At 37.6% G+C, this 15,829-nt stretch overlaps 1 protein-coding gene across 1 annotated transcript in view; it reads left to right on the plus strand.

The window, feature by feature from the left end:
* Positions 1-6,523, plus strand: part of GSTCD (glutathione S-transferase C-terminal domain containing) — a 135,067-nt gene extending 128,544 nt beyond the window's left edge. Inside the window, exons 11-12 of the mRNA XM_045820403.1 lie at positions 559-628; positions 3,916-6,523. Of these exons, the coding sequence (XP_045676359.1) occupies positions 559-628; positions 3,916-4,052 (207 nt within the window). The 3' untranslated portion in view covers positions 4,053-6,523. The remainder of the gene's footprint in view (positions 1-558; positions 629-3,915) is intronic.
* Positions 6,524-15,829: the final 9,306 nt, after the last annotated feature.

The raw sequence follows: 15,829 nt of genomic DNA on the forward strand, positions 1-15,829 counted from the left end.
CCTCGTGCAGCCTTTTGGAGTGAGAGGAGCATGAATGAGCCAGCTTCCTCGCCTCTAAAGGGACTGAGTTAAAGGAAAGTCGGGGAAAGCAGCACAGTAGCCAGCACTCTTCAGGGTATCCAGAGGACTACAGAGGCCAGACAGTGATCTTCTACAGTATTTCTGTTCCCTCTGATAGTGGGAAGAAAAGCCACTTGGGATGTCTTCTTGGATTCAAATTGTATTAAAGGAAAAATGTAAATAAATTTTAGCTCTAGTGTCACATATTATGATCACAAATTGTAACTCTATTTCTGCTAAAATCAACTGTTAAATGGCCCTGGGGATCTTCCATGCACCTGTTCCTGAGAACTACATCTGAAGAGCTATCTATCCGGAGAGGAAAAAAAGTTACTGAGCACCATTTTCTGAAAATTTGCTTATTTGAAACAATTTGTGCAGCACTTCATTGAACTAAACAATGTAGAACTCCAGAAAAATGAGGCAGTTTTTTAAATATCTTACAATGCTGAAGCAAAAGATTAAAATAAGCCCACTTTCTATTGCTTCTTCTTTTAGGAACACATGATTCTGTGCAGATTTGCAGATCAGACAGCTGTCCAGCTCCCAGCCCCGCGGAGGCTCGTAGGTATGTGTTTCCACCGCAGCTGTTCGGTAGATTATGTGCAAGATGCCTGGGGGCGAACGCAACAGCTCTGTGTGCAAAGAGCCGGTTCATCTATCAGGAAGAAAGTAAAGTTTAATTTTTCCCTGAAAACTTAATCCTTATTGAAAAGGGCTTTGTAACAATAACAACACTTTATCCCAATTTTGTTAACATTACTTTTAAATTAAATACATTTTCAGCATTTGTACATTGAGGAGAATTATGATGTTATGAACAAACTGAAGGACCTATCAAAAGCCACATAAGAAAATAACAAAGATGGAAAAGTCAGCCACACATGCCAAAACTGATGCATTAAAAATGTATAAACTAGGATGATATTGTTTTCTTTCTTGGAAAAAAGTATACTTATATATTATTAATCATAGAGCAATATGTTTGACAGTTATAATATTAAATATTGCCTAAATTGAAAGACCTACAATTGCATTTCAAGTTTAACTAATAAATTTATCTAAGACTTTGCTTTAGAAAAAGAAATGACTTTTAGAAGGATAATAGCAGCTAACAGTTATTGAACATTTAAGCAACTGAGATGAATACCTTCTACCCATTATCTCAGTAGACTCTTATAAAAATACTTATGGGGATGTATGTCCTATTATTTGTATCATACAGATAAGAGAACTGGGACAAAAGCTTGGCCAGGATCCTTCAGCTGGCATGATGGGGCCATACTATGAACTCAGATTATTTGATTTCAGACTTGAAGCTCTTACCCACCTTTGCAGTGCCCACCAGCAATGCAGTCACAACACTGGAAAACTAGGCTCCAAAACTAGGGCTGAAAATGACTGAGCAGAGCTAAAACTAGCCTTAAAAATTATTTAGAAAAGCCCCACGTTGAAGACCATCCTGGTCTGGAAAACAGATTGCTGTTTCTTTGAGCACCAGATGTGGTCATTAGCTTTTACACGGGGACCATGTTTTATGAGAACTGGTTACCTTTAAACTCTAAAATCAAAGTCCGCGTAGAAAGATACTCACAGTTGGAGAGAGTCTTGAGACTTGAGGCTGAAGGAGCAAGTGATTTCCTTCTCTTTCTCACACTCTGGGGCATAAACATGTGGAAAAAGCTTCCTGTTTTCTGCCTGCAACTCTCTCCCTTTCATTCTCTTCCCCTCTTCCTCCTTTTCCCATTCCCAACACTTCGAATTAGTTGAATGTACACTTGATGTACAATCAAATATAGAGAGAGGTATAATTTACATATATATCAAATTACCATATTTTGTCATGTGTAATGTGCACCCACATTTTTGGCCCAACTTTCAGGAAAATTTTTTTTGTTTTAAACTTTTAACCCAATTATTTAGTTATTTCTATTTAGAAACAAAACCGATTATTGTATTCTGGGGTATTGTCTTGCATACAGATATTGTTATTGCTTTCTAGAGTTATACTTTTAACACATAAGCATAAATAAAAGAATAGAAAACATTTATATAGATACAGAATTAGTACTTTCCATGTATAATTAGCATCCTTATTTTTTCCCTCAAAAATTTGGGCAAAAAAGTGTGTATTATACACAGCAAAATACTGGTACCCTTGATATAACTTCACTAGACTCAGTGAAAACATAATTGGTGTGGTGTATGGGGTTGTACATGGATGATGTTTTAGGCATTAAACCAGAAGGGAGTGGCTGGAAGGGAAGTTGCTAGTTGAGGACGAGAAGTGTTTGGCGTGATCACTGGCAAGAAAGGAGGGAATGTCAGGTCCAAAGTCAGGCTCCATCAAATGTCTACATCTATACTTTGCACAGGTCACGGTTTTGTTCTGTGAACATTTTAGGAAGCTCCCCAAAAGGTAGACTTCCAACAACTAGATTTCATTTGTAAAGACACTGCTTCAACATGTGAAAATGTGAGATTCTTCTAAGTAATGGAAAAGAAAAATTACCTGGACTGGGATCAAAGCCAAGGCTAAGTGAGCTGCAGTGTAAACCTAGGGTGGGTCCTGAAGGAATGTAGAGCATCCCATCTGACAGAGAATGTTTCATTTTAAATTGAAAAGTAGATGGGGATGGGTGCATTTACAGATGTCTTAAAAGAGGAATGATAATTTAAGGGAAAAAAATGTTAGCCATATGGCTGTTGAAGAGGTGGTGATGTAGCCTAGATGGAATTCTAGACATCTCTTTCTGTATCACTCTAAGCCAGTTCATCTTTTTTTGGCATGAACCTTTTAAGGAAAATATACAGAGTATTTTAAATCTAAATCTCTTGGTACCAATTTCTACCTGCTGATTTCACCTTTCAGTGTTACTCTGTGAGGATTCTTCTGTCTTCCACAGAAAGCCTTTTCTATTTCATTTTTCTGTCTTCACTGCTGAAACTGTGTCAATGTAGCAGTTTCTGCTATCATTTAAACAAATCATTTAGAAATGATGTTTAGGTATTACTGTAATTATTGAGGAAAAATGGACTGAATGAATTTATATGGAGTCAGTAACCTTTTTCCAAGAGGAAGAAGAAGTTTATATGTTGAATTTAAGGATGTTGAAAGTGTAAAAACCATAGCTTTGAATATAGTCAACCTCAAATCATTTTCTTTTCCTGAGCTACTTTTGAAATAACAGCTTGCATTTGAGAAAAGCACACAAATTCACTGCTTTGCTTGCCAGTCAGGTTTCCTCTTGTTTTCCAAAGATTACAGAGAAAATTGAATGCCACTATTTCATATGGGTACAGGAGTTCTGAAAATTAAGATTATGCTACAATCAGCATTATTCATCCACCTGAAATAATTGGCACACAATTGAGAATTTTCACAAATATATTTATTCTATTTCTCACTTCATTATTGTCCTAAAAACTCCAGGTGCAAAATGCAACATTCTTTCAGATGTCCCTTTGTTTGCATGTCATTTTAGATATTCTTAAAGACAGATATAATTTTTTACACTCTTACACATATTGTGTTTTCGAAGTGCATGACAGAGAAAAAGTCAATACATGGATTTTTAACCATAGTGGGAAATAGAATCTGCAGTTTTTACTCGAGATTTATATATAAATACATTTTAGAAGGTTGACATTCTTTAAATTACTAGAAGAAAAAAATCTTTGAAATGTTGTATATTTGTAATTGTTTTTTCTTCATACTGATCAGGAATTAAATTGGGGGAAAATAGCGTTCTCCGTATTCCTATAGGTTCTTGTCACTGTGTAGAGTCCCTTAAACAAACTGAAATGGCACTGTCAGCTGACCAGGGCCTCATGACACCACTGCCTCTGTTTCAGGAAAACAGTGCATGTGCCTGGTGGACCTGGACCGAGCGAGAGCTGCTGAAGAACATGGCTATTCCGTTCAAGTGATATCCATGGAGCCAGAGAGCTGCTCTCCCAAAAATAACATGATCGTGGGAGTCCCCATTTAGAAAGAGATATTTGATGTCTCGCCATTTGTCTTCGTGATGAAAGCCCAGTGGCATTCAGGAGGTTCTTGGCATAACTAGGAAACAGCATTAGCCATCTTGAACCCATTGTGCTCAGGAAGGAAAGCAGCAGGAAAATCTTTGAAGAAAAGCTGCCTGCAAAGCATCGCAAATGCTTTTATAATGTGTGATTAAAAGACCACGGGTTTTCATAGTGAGAACCCCCTGACATCTCAGCTGCCAGCAGAATGATATTCTCTAGTTGAGTTTCCATCAGTGGAATAACAATTTCCTTCTCAGTTCACAGCTTTTCTGATCTGGCCAATGTGTGTTCAACTCAAAACAATGTACTTGCAGCCTTTATAATCACTGAAATACTCAAGTGGAGACCAAAACTAGACTCTGTGGAGTTGTTTGTTTTTATATTTCTAAAAATGGTACTTTTTCTATAATTTTTTTTAAAAATCTAGTCAGGTAATAACAGTATGGTTAAACTTTTAAGCTGAAGTGAGTTGGACATATGGATCATTTCATATACTCCGTTTAAATATAGTTCCCATAAGCCCTGGCTGGTGTGGCTCAGTGGATTGAGTGCTGGCCTGAGAATCAAAAGGTTACCGGTTCAGTTCCCAGTCAGAGCACACACCTGGGTTTCAGGCCAGGTCCCCAGTAGGGGGCACTTGAGAGACAGCCACACATTGATGTTTCTCTCTCTCTCCTCTCTCCCTTCCCCTCTCTAAAAATAAATAAATAAAATCTTTAACATATATATATAGTTCCCATAAATTACCTAATGAGATCACCTGTGCCTCAAACATTTTATATGAAGACATTATAAAATAATTGCAGTCAGTTTCCTATTATGGGCACATGTAATTTGAACATAAACTCTAACTAATCAGTAAATACATTTATTAAATAATTATTGATGATCCATTATTTTCAAGGCTCTTCCCAGATTCTTATAAGGATACAAGAGGAATTACAATAGTCACAATGCCTCGCCTGTAGAAGAATATCACCCAGAAGAGAAAGAGTAATGAATTACGAAGTTCTTTATATCATAATATAATGTATGGTCACAGGACTTGTTTTCAGGTATCAATCATATTATGTGGGGACATAAGTTACTGAGTATAAATCAGAGGTTCAAGGAGTACAGAATATATGAGCTTATTTGAATAGTTATCTTTACCCAAATTCATATTCCACCGGCCAAAGGTTTTAAAGACAGACTGCGTGTCCTCTCTCATGATCTGCCAATTAATTTTTACATGTCCAAGGTTATTCCATTTGATATAAGATTTATTTCGTCAGTTTTGATGATGGCAACCCCATATGACATACCATGAGGAGAAAGGACTTTAATAAATAAATCTTTTATCACTGTGAGTTAAAATACATGAATAATTTATGGAAGGTGGGGTGGAGGGCACTGAACTCTTATTTTCTGAGATAAAACTTGAGAAAAGAATCAATCATCATCTCTGAGTATTTTAGTCATTTGTACCTTATAAACACACTATGCTCTTTTATCCTGGGCTTTCTTTTTTTTTTTTTTAATTAGGGCATAATTTACAGACAATAAAATAACAAATTTTAAGTGTTCAGGTTGAGAGTTTTTGACAACTGTTTGCACCTATGCAACTGCCATCAGAAATAAGATGTAGAATATTTCCATCAGCCTAGAAACTTGTCTCATGTTCCTTTCAGTTCAGTATCCTTTACCCCAAAGGTGACCACTCTCTGGTTTCTATCACACTACATCTGGTTGGCCTATTTTTGTCCTTCAAATAAATCAACTCAAAAGTATATAGTCTTTTGTGTCTGGCTGCTTTTGTTCAACATTATTTTTTGAAAAGTATTCACATTGTTATATGTATCAGTAATTTCTTCTCATCCCTACATAGTATTCCATTACATAAATGTATTAAAGTGTGTTTATCCATTCTCCTATTGGTATTCATTTGGATTGTTTCCACTTTGAGGGTATTATAAATGAGGCATATGAATATTCTTATACAAGTCTTTTTGTGGATATATGTTTTTATTTCTCTTGAATAAATACCTAGTAGTGGAACTGCTGGGTCATTAAATAAAGGAATGTCAGTTGCTAAACAATTTTGCAAAGTGGTTTTAGCATTTCCTGTTCTCACCAGCAACATATGAAAGTGCCAGTTCCCACACCCTGTCTCCAACATATGACAGTGACAGTCTTTTTGGGTGTGAAAATGGAGTTCCGTCATGGTTTTAATTTTCTTTTCTCTGATGACTAGTGATGTTCAAACATCATCTATAAGGTGTCATTCAAGTCTTTTGCTTATTTGTAAAATTTGGGCCATCGGGTTTTTTATTGTTGATTTATAAGGGTTCTTTATATGTCCTGTGTATGACTCTTTGTCAGATATATGTGTTGAGAACATTTTCCCCGGCCTGTGGCTTACCTACTCATTTTCATAATAAATGTTTTAGTTTTCACAAAACCTAATTTATATCTTTTTATGGTAGATATTTTTGTGTGTCCTCTCTAATAAATCTTTACCTATTCTAAGGTTATGAAGATCCTTCCTATGTTTTCTTATAGAAACTTCATGATTCTAGAAGGATCCAAGATGGCTGTAGGGTAGCTGGAAGCTCTGTCCACTTGCTCCCAGACCCAGACCTGTCTGGCAGCTAAAACACACAACAATCAACTGGAAAATCCAGTGGAGAGTGAATGGGAGTGTGTGTGAGTGAGTGAGTATATGGAAGAGCATGAAGGGAGTGTGTGGGAGTGGGTAAGATCCTGCCTGCCTACAGGATACTCAAGAGCAGGTGGCTGGGCTCTCCTAATGAAGCATCTGCCGCCACTGCTGGCCAACCTGTCACTTCTGGCTGCACAGATTCAGGGTGGCTGCAGATCACCTCAGGAGTCCAGAGTTCTGGGGGTGGGGAGAGATGGCAGGGAGGTGCTGGCTGCAGAAACAGTGCAGAAGGAGCAGGCCCACCCAAAGCTGAGAATCTCTGGAGGGAGCCTGGAGAGCACCCCACCACTGCTCCATGTGTCACTGAAGAACACTTCCCAGCGCCATCTGAGAAGGATCCAGAGACAAACTATCTGAAACTGTGGAAAGCTGTGGCAGGTGGTGGCCAGCCCTGACTAAGAGACACTGATTTTTGGGGAGGGGAGTGCATGGAGAACAGGCTCCACAGGGCCTGTTGCTGCAGCATGGGGACTCCACAGAAACTTTTTTTTTAAGACACACTTTTAAAAGAGGAGCTAAGGCAAGACTCAAGACTTGGCAGGGACCCAGTGCTTGTGTGCACATACGTGCATGCACAGCAGCTCTGCTGACTAAGAACTCAGATAGAGTCACACTGAAGGGACAGTGGGACCCAACACAGCACAGCTGGTGAGCAGGGGGCTGTACAGAGTGGAGAGTGTGGGCCTGAGCCTCCTGCAAGAGAGCAGCAGGCTGGGACTAGACTGCCAGGAGCTGAGCACCTATTTGCTGTAGCCAGGCAGGTCTCCTCACAGACAGGCGAGCCCAGCCTCCACCTGCAGGAATACAGGCTCCATGATGCCAGGCTCAGGAGCCTCCTGCTGGGTACATTTCCACAGGGGCAAGAAGAAAAAGCTCTGAAAAGGCCCTTTACCAGACACTACAAGTTACACTGTTCCTTGAGCTCTAGTCCACTAAAATCAGCAGAGCAGAGAGATTAGAGGCAGGAGCAACAAGGGGGATTCAGGACCCTGCCCAACCTTGGCGCTTAGACAGCTGCTGTCAGAGCCAAGCAGGAAAGAGCTGCCCTTTTTAAACACATTGGCCTCTCACAGGAAACAGGCAGCTAACTCAGCAGAAACCATAGATTACTGGAAAGAATCTGGGACAGACCAAGATGTATGGCAAGGGGACAGGGAAAAACTCCAACCCTCTTCCCAGAAGACAGAGGAGCGCCCCCTGGGGGTGACCCAGGGTTCCCACCCTTTCAATCTCACCAGAGGCCCCCTCTGGAGGCAGGAGGAAAAGGTATTGGCACTCCTCTTGGGTCATTAAGTGAAACTCTCGTGGGCACTGGGCTGATGATAAGCCAGCAGGGTAAAACAGTGGGAACCAGTCAAATCTGAAGGAGACAGCCACAGACTATGGATCACTTGTAACCTTGAACAGGCTGCCTAGAGCCAGACTAGGACACCACCTGACATTACCAGGGGCAGATCCAAAAAGAGAAGACTGACAAACACTGAATTCTACTGAGATGAATTCTACCATGGTCTTTATGATTTGCATTATTTTCTCTCCTGCATAGCTTTTTAATATTCATTTCTTTTCCTCCAAGCTTGTGCCTATTATATCACTAGTTTTTATATTTTATTTTATTTCAATCTCATATTTTGCTCCTCTCTTACTCCATTTTTCCTTCTTGCTTCTTTTTCTTATTTTTACTTTAAAATTTATTTTTCTCTTGCTATGACTTGTTTCTGTTCCACACTCACTATTTCTCTTCCCTACATCCTCTCCATACTATTTTTCTTGTCATTAGTCATTTCATATTCTTTTTCATATTCTTAAAATACCCTTATTCTCTCTCCACCTTTATCAGTCTTTTCTGATTGTTGATATGGTGGTTATTGTTGCATTTCTACAATTTTATTTCTAGATCTTCACTATTTTTGTATTTGAAATCCCAGATTTTACCATTGCCCTCTCCTACTGCATATTATCTTCTTCCTGCCCTTTCTTTTTTTTTCCATTTTAAATTTTAATTTTCCCTGTCTTAGCCTGGTTTTAACTCCTCATTCTCAGTGTTCCTTCTCCCTCTATCCTCCCAAAATCACTTTTCTTTCCTCTAGACAGCTCATAAGCTTTTCTTTTTCTTCTTCCTTCTTACTCCCATTCCACCTATATTAATCTTTGCTCATTGCTGATATTGCTGTGGTGGATCTTTTTTCTAATTTGTTTCCTATTTGTTTCACTATATGTTTTAAAAAATTTTATTATAACTAATACTATATGCTTCCCTTCTCTTACTCTATTCTGCCTTCTTCTATCCCTTTATTATTTAGAATGTAAATTTTATTTTCTTTCTTTTATCACCTTGTTTTTATTCCCTACTCTTATTATTTCTCCTCCCTCTACTATCTCAAAATGCTTTTTGTTTCAGTTAGTCATCTCATATTCATTCTTCCTTTCTTATAATAGTCTTAACCTCTTTACACCTTTATCAACATTTGTTCATTTGCTGGGTTTATAGTGTATTTGTGGGTGGGGGTTATTTATGCACATGTGGGTTTGTTTCCTAGGTTGCAATAAGTGGAATAAAGGGCATCCCAAGATCATCAAGTTCAGGAGATCAAGGAGATTACAGAACTGAAGAAAGAAATAAAGGGAGATACAAATGAAAGTATATACTATGTTAGTGGATTGGAAGGACTGATATCATTAAAATATCCATACTACCAAAAGCAATCTATAGATTCAATGAAATCCTTGTCAAAATACCAAGTGGTATATTTCACAGATCTAGGAAAAATATTTCAAAAATTTATATGCAACCAAAAATCACTCTGGATAGCTTTAGCAATATTGAGAAAGAACAAAGTAGGAGGGATCACACTACCTGATATCAAACTGTATTACAAGGCCACTGTAATCAAAATAGCTTGGTACTGACACAAGAACAGACATAGATCTATGCAACAGAATAGAGAGCCCAGAAATAAACCCATGTCTCCATGGTCAGTTAATATTTGACAAAGTGGGAGGAGCAATAAAATGGAGTAAAAATAACCTCTTCAATAAATGGTGTTGGGAGACAAGTACATGCAAAAAAATAAAATGAAACTAGACTACCCATTTACTATACACCAGAATAAACTTAAGATGAATAAAAAACTTAAATATAATCCTTGACACCATAAAAGTCCTAGAGGAAAACATAGGAAGTAAATTTCAGATATTCCACATAGCAATATTTTTGCTGATATATCTCTTAGGGCAAGGGATATAAAGAAAAAAAATAATAAAACAAATGGGACTGTATCAAATAAAAAAAGTCTCTCCATGGCCAAAGCAAACATCATCAAAATAAAAAAAGGATCCAACCATATGAGAAACATATTTGCCAATGATACCTTGGTCAGGGGTTTGAGCTCCAAAATATATAAAGAATTCATACAACTCAACACCAGGAAGGCAAATAATCCAATGGGCAAAGGACCTGAACAAACACTTCTCCAAGGAGGGCATACAGAGGGCCCAGAGACATATGAAAGGATGCTTAGCATTACTAGCCACCAGAGAAATGCAAATTAAAACCACAATGAGATACCACCTCACACTGGTCAGAATGGCCAGCATAAACAAAGCAACAAACAACAAATGCTGGGAAAGAATTGGAAAAAAGGGAACCCTAAGTGCACCGTTGATGGGAATGTAGACTGGTGGGGCCACTGTTGAAAATAGTATGGAATTTCCTCAAAAAAACTAAAGATGGAACTACTTTTTGTCCCAGTGATTTCACTGCTGTGATTATACCCTAAGAATCCTGAAACCAATTCAAAAAAACGTGCTCACCTCTATGTTCATAGGAGCACTATTTACAATAGCCAGGTGTTGGAAACAGCCTAAGTGCCCATCAGTAAATGAGTGCATCAAACAACTGTGGTACATTTACACAATGGAATACTACATAGCAGAAAGAAAGAAGGAACTCCTACCCTTCATGACAGCGTGGATGGAACTGGAGAATATTATGCTAAGTGAAATAAGCCAGGCAGTGAAAGACACATACCACATGATCTCACCTATAAGAGGAACCTAATGAACAAAACAAACAAACAAGCAAAATAGAACCAGAGGCATGGAAACAAGGAAGAGACTGACAGTGGCCAGAGGGGAAGGGACTAGTCAAAGAATATGTATGAATGACCCATGGGCATGCATGAGAGGGTGGGGATTGATGGAGGGAGTGGGGACTAGACAGGGCAGGGGAGAGCAATGGGAAAATTGGGACAACTGTAATAGAACAATAAAACATTTAGTAAAAAAAGAAACTCTGGTTCTAGCTTTTTGCATTTACAGCTATGATTTACCTAAAATCCATATTCACATGCAGAGGGAGGGAGGTTTTGAGGAATATACAATTGTTTCGGCACCATTTTTTTAAAAACCTTTTTTTCTCCCCATTGGATTGACTTGGCACCTAGTTTGAAAATCAGTTTCTTTATATATATGGGTCTATTTCTGAATTTTCCAGTCTGTTCCATTAATCCATTTGATCGCTGTAGTTATATAATTAATCTTAAAATTATGTAGTTTGTTTTCCAAAATTATTTTTCATTTTCAGATTGTTTTGGCTGTTCTAGATTCATTATATTTACATATATTTTTTAAGATTTAATGATCAATTTTTTTAATCTTTTTTTCTATTTTTTATTTTTTAAAGATTTTATTTATTTATTTTTAGAGAGGGGAGGGAGGGAGAAAGAGAGAGAGAGAGAGAGAGAGAAACATCAATGCGCAGTTGCTAGGGGCCGTGGCCTGCAACCCAGGTATGTTTCCTGACTGGGAATCGAACCTGCGATGCCTGGTTCACAGCCCGTGCTCAATCCACTGAGCTACACCAGCCAGGGGTAATGATCAATTTCTTAAATAAATAAAATAAAGCCTGCTGGGATTTTTGGTATTGCCCAGAATCTTTAGATCAATTTGGGGAAAATAAACATATTAACAACACTGAGTGTTAAAATCCAGGAACATAATGTATCTTACCATGTATTTAGTTTTTCTTTAATTACTCTCAGCAATGTTTCATAATTTTCAAGGTAGATATTTAGTTTTATTTATTATTATTTGACAGTTTTGATGCTATTACCTTGAGCTTTATACATACTGTTCCCACTACCCAGAGTAAGCCTCCTCTGACCCCTCTCACTAGCTCACTCTCATTCATTCTTCAGTTTTTAGGCTTTACCTCCTGAGGAAAGCCTTTTCTAGCTTCCCTGGGGTACTTGTTATAGAATTTGACCATCCTGGGGAGTCTTCTGCATAATCCCCAGGTGACCCCAAATGCTCCTCCCCAAAAAAGCCCATATGATGAATATAGAGAATAAAAAAGGAAGCGACCTCACATTTCTCCAATCCTTGTTGTCAGGCAGGGAATTCTCCAGCTGTGATGGCTGTAGCTAGTCAGAGATGTGGGTGTTCATGATTGCTTTTGGATCATGATTTTTCTGTGTAAATCCTTGCCAAGGCTTCTTCTCTGCATGGCAAATAAAAGGTGTTGGATGCAGGCAGAAAAAGTTTGCTGCAATGACAGTAATCCCAGCAAATGACCTGGTCTCACCCCTATGCTTGCCCACCAAAAGCAAAGCTGATCCTCACTGATCTGTCTTCCCCAAGTTTGTAATACTAGAAGCCAAGGCTCATCTTTCATTGACTTTGGAGCCTGGCTCACAGATGCAGGGGTATAATTATTAATGACTGAACAACTTTATTTTATTTAGGGATACAAGTTTCAACGATGTTAGAAATCAAAATATTTTCAGAGCACACATACAAAATAACATATGAATAATAATAATTAAACATTTCATCTCATCCTCAAGATTTTGGCTGCAGGTGTTACCCACTTCATGGTTCAAGAAAATTGCCATTAATAGAACTTCCACCTACTGATACTGTTTTTCTATTGATTTTATAATAAAATTACAGGTATATTCCTGTGGAAATGATATAATGAAATCACAATAAAGAAATACATTTTTAATTTACACTTTTTAAAAACAGTCTCTAAATGCATGGTACTTGGGAGTTTTTGAATAGATTTTTTTCAAGTTATATCAAAAATACCTATCTATTGAAGAAAAACTGGAAGATGTAGCTAAACAAAAAGAGGAAAAAAATTTAAATCACTGTTAATACTTTGTTGTATACCTTGCTAAGCTTTGTTCTATATACACATACACACAGACACACATGAATTAATTGAAAAAATACTAATACAGTTTTTAATATTTGCTAGGCATTATTCTAACCACTTTACAAGTAATAACTCACTTTGTCTTTTAAAGCCATCTAATCCTCATAATGTACATAAGAGTTGGATACCATTAGTAATCCCATTTTATAGAAACTAAAGCCAGTGTCTCATAGTAAGAGCAGACTCAGATTTAAACTCAGTAATTGGCACAGCTAATAATTGAATTCAGGTTCTGTAGCAATCTTGCTGGGATATGTTAGGTTAGGGTGACAAAATCTCTGTGCCTTTTGAAGTTCTACACAGAAAGGTGTATTCCTTCTCTCTCTCTCTTTCTGTATGTGTGTGTGTATATATATGTGTGTGTATGTATATATGTGTGTATATATGTGTGTATATGTTCTAGGCCTGCCTAGAACATATCCAGCAATGCAATATGAAAAATAGAGATATTTATTTTAAAAGATACAAATTACAAGAAACATTATATATAGGACAATGATACTTCAGTCCCCTTCAAAGTAGGCACCTTGGGACCTCACACAGTTCTCCCAATTACCATCAGCTGCCCCATCATATTTTCCTGAATCTCATCAATGGTCTGAAAATCTCTTCCCTTTCAAAGGTGATTTCAATTTGGGGAAGAGCTTGAAGTCACAGGGTGCCAAATCTGGGATATAAGGGGGCTCAGTCACCTGGATGATTTGATGTTTCGCCAAAAAGTTCGTGGCAAAGCTGCCAATCACCAGTTATTCATAGCTGCAGCCTTATGAATCATCCAAATAGTGTCCATGAAGGAATTTTCAAACTTAATGCAAAATCTGATGTAGATTCATTGCTGGACTTGGTCATTTTGAAAGCAACAGCCAGATAGTATACATGCTCACTCCACAGCATCTACTGCCACCACTGATGAGTACAATGAACTCATCATTGTTCATGCATGCACATTCCAGTCTTCTCTCCTTGGCTTCCAGGTTATATCGATGTCGTGAAAATCATTCTCATTATATTAACAATGGTTGGACTTTTCCAGACATCATTATATATATAACTTATATGTAATTATATATATAATCTTTATATGTATATATCCATCCAAGTTAGCCATGACTCCACTCCACATTATATTCACAACTGACCAAACAGCCTCTATCAGAAACATAGCTGATCTCATGGCAAGGGAAAAACAGACATGGCAAACTTCCTAGCTCGTACTGATTCTGCTCAGATGTGATGCACTTCACATCCCCCATTTTATTGGCAAGTAAGTTACACAGCCCCTCCTGAGATCAACAGGATAGAATGTATAACTATGGCAGAGGGGGGATTCCAATAACTGCAAACAATAATAAAATATATCACCAACAATGTAGCTAAAAATTAGAGAGAAGAGGGAGAAAACAAAAAGAAGGCAGAAGAGGGCAGAAAGAAAAACCCACTGCATCTTTCAATTTAGAAATAAACCCTGAGTGCTAGTGCCCTGGTGTAGGGCACTATACCTCGTTCATCAAAGTTCAGAGACAAGGAAGGCATGTGCCACAAGCATTTCCTGCCATTGCTCTGTAGACTTCTCACACTTTTGGATAGAAATTTTCCAGAAAAACATTCAAAGGATATTTTTATTACTATAGAGTATTAGAGAAATTATATATATATGACATCCTGAATAAATAATGCACCTGTTTATTATAAACTCTTTTATTATAGAATCATAAGAATATAATTCTGTAACATAACAATATCACTCAAGCACACCATATGAAATTTTAGGTTAAATGTTCAACTTAAAACCATAAATTACTACACCCATATTATTACCCTACCAACCACACTCAAACAGATATTACTTCTGCTTGGCCTTATATCTATATATATTTACATATCTATATATCTATATCTATATATAATTGATTATGAGATTACAGTTGTCCCAATATTTCCTCCTTTGCCCCCCACCACCCAGTACTCCCCACCAGCATCTATGGGTCATGCATACAAATTCTTTGGCTACTCCTTATCTTATACTGTACTTTACAGTCCCATCTATGCTGTACCTAGCAATTTATACTTCTTAATCCCTTCACCATTTTCCCCATTCTCCCCCTTCCCCCTCCCATCTGATAACCCTCCAAACAATCTCCATACCTATGATTCTGTTTTTGTTTTGCTAGTTTGCTTAATTTGTTTTTTAGATTCAATTGTTCATAGTTGAGAATTTATTGCCATTTTAATGTTCATGGTTTTTATCTTGTTTTTGTTAGATAAGTCCCTAACACTTCATATAATAAGGGTTTGGTGATGATGAACTCCTTTAACTTGACCTTATCTGGGAAGCACTTTATCTGCCCTTCTATTCTAAATTATAGCTCTGTTGGACAGAGTAATCCAGGTTGTAGGTCCTTGCTTTTCATCACTTTGAATGCTTCTTTCCAGCCCCTTCTTGTCTTCAAGGTTTCTTTTGAGAAGTAGGCTGACAGTCTTATGGGAACTCCTTTGTAGGTAACTCTCTGCTTTTCTCTTGCTGCTTTTAAGATTCTCTCTTTATCTTTAATTTTTAGCATTTTAATTATGATGTGTCTTGGTGTGGTCCTCTTTGGGTCCTTCTTGTTTAGGACTCTCTCTGCTTTCTGGAATTATATATCTATATTCTTCACCAAATTAGGGAAATTTTCTTTTGCTATTTTTTCAAATAAGTTTTTGATCCCCTGCTCTTTCTCTTCTCCTTCCAGCACCCCTAGGATTCCAATGTTGGTACATTTGAAGTTGTCCCAAAGGCTCCTTAGCCTGTCCTTGTTTCTTTGGATTCTTTTTCCTTC

Source organism: Phyllostomus hastatus, unplaced genomic scaffold (genome assembly GCF_019186645.2).
Source record: "Phyllostomus hastatus isolate PE091 unplaced genomic scaffold, TTU_PhHast_1.1 phas_scaffold_39, whole genome shotgun sequence".
Lineage (NCBI taxonomy): Eukaryota > Metazoa > Chordata > Mammalia > Chiroptera > Phyllostomidae > Phyllostomus > Phyllostomus hastatus.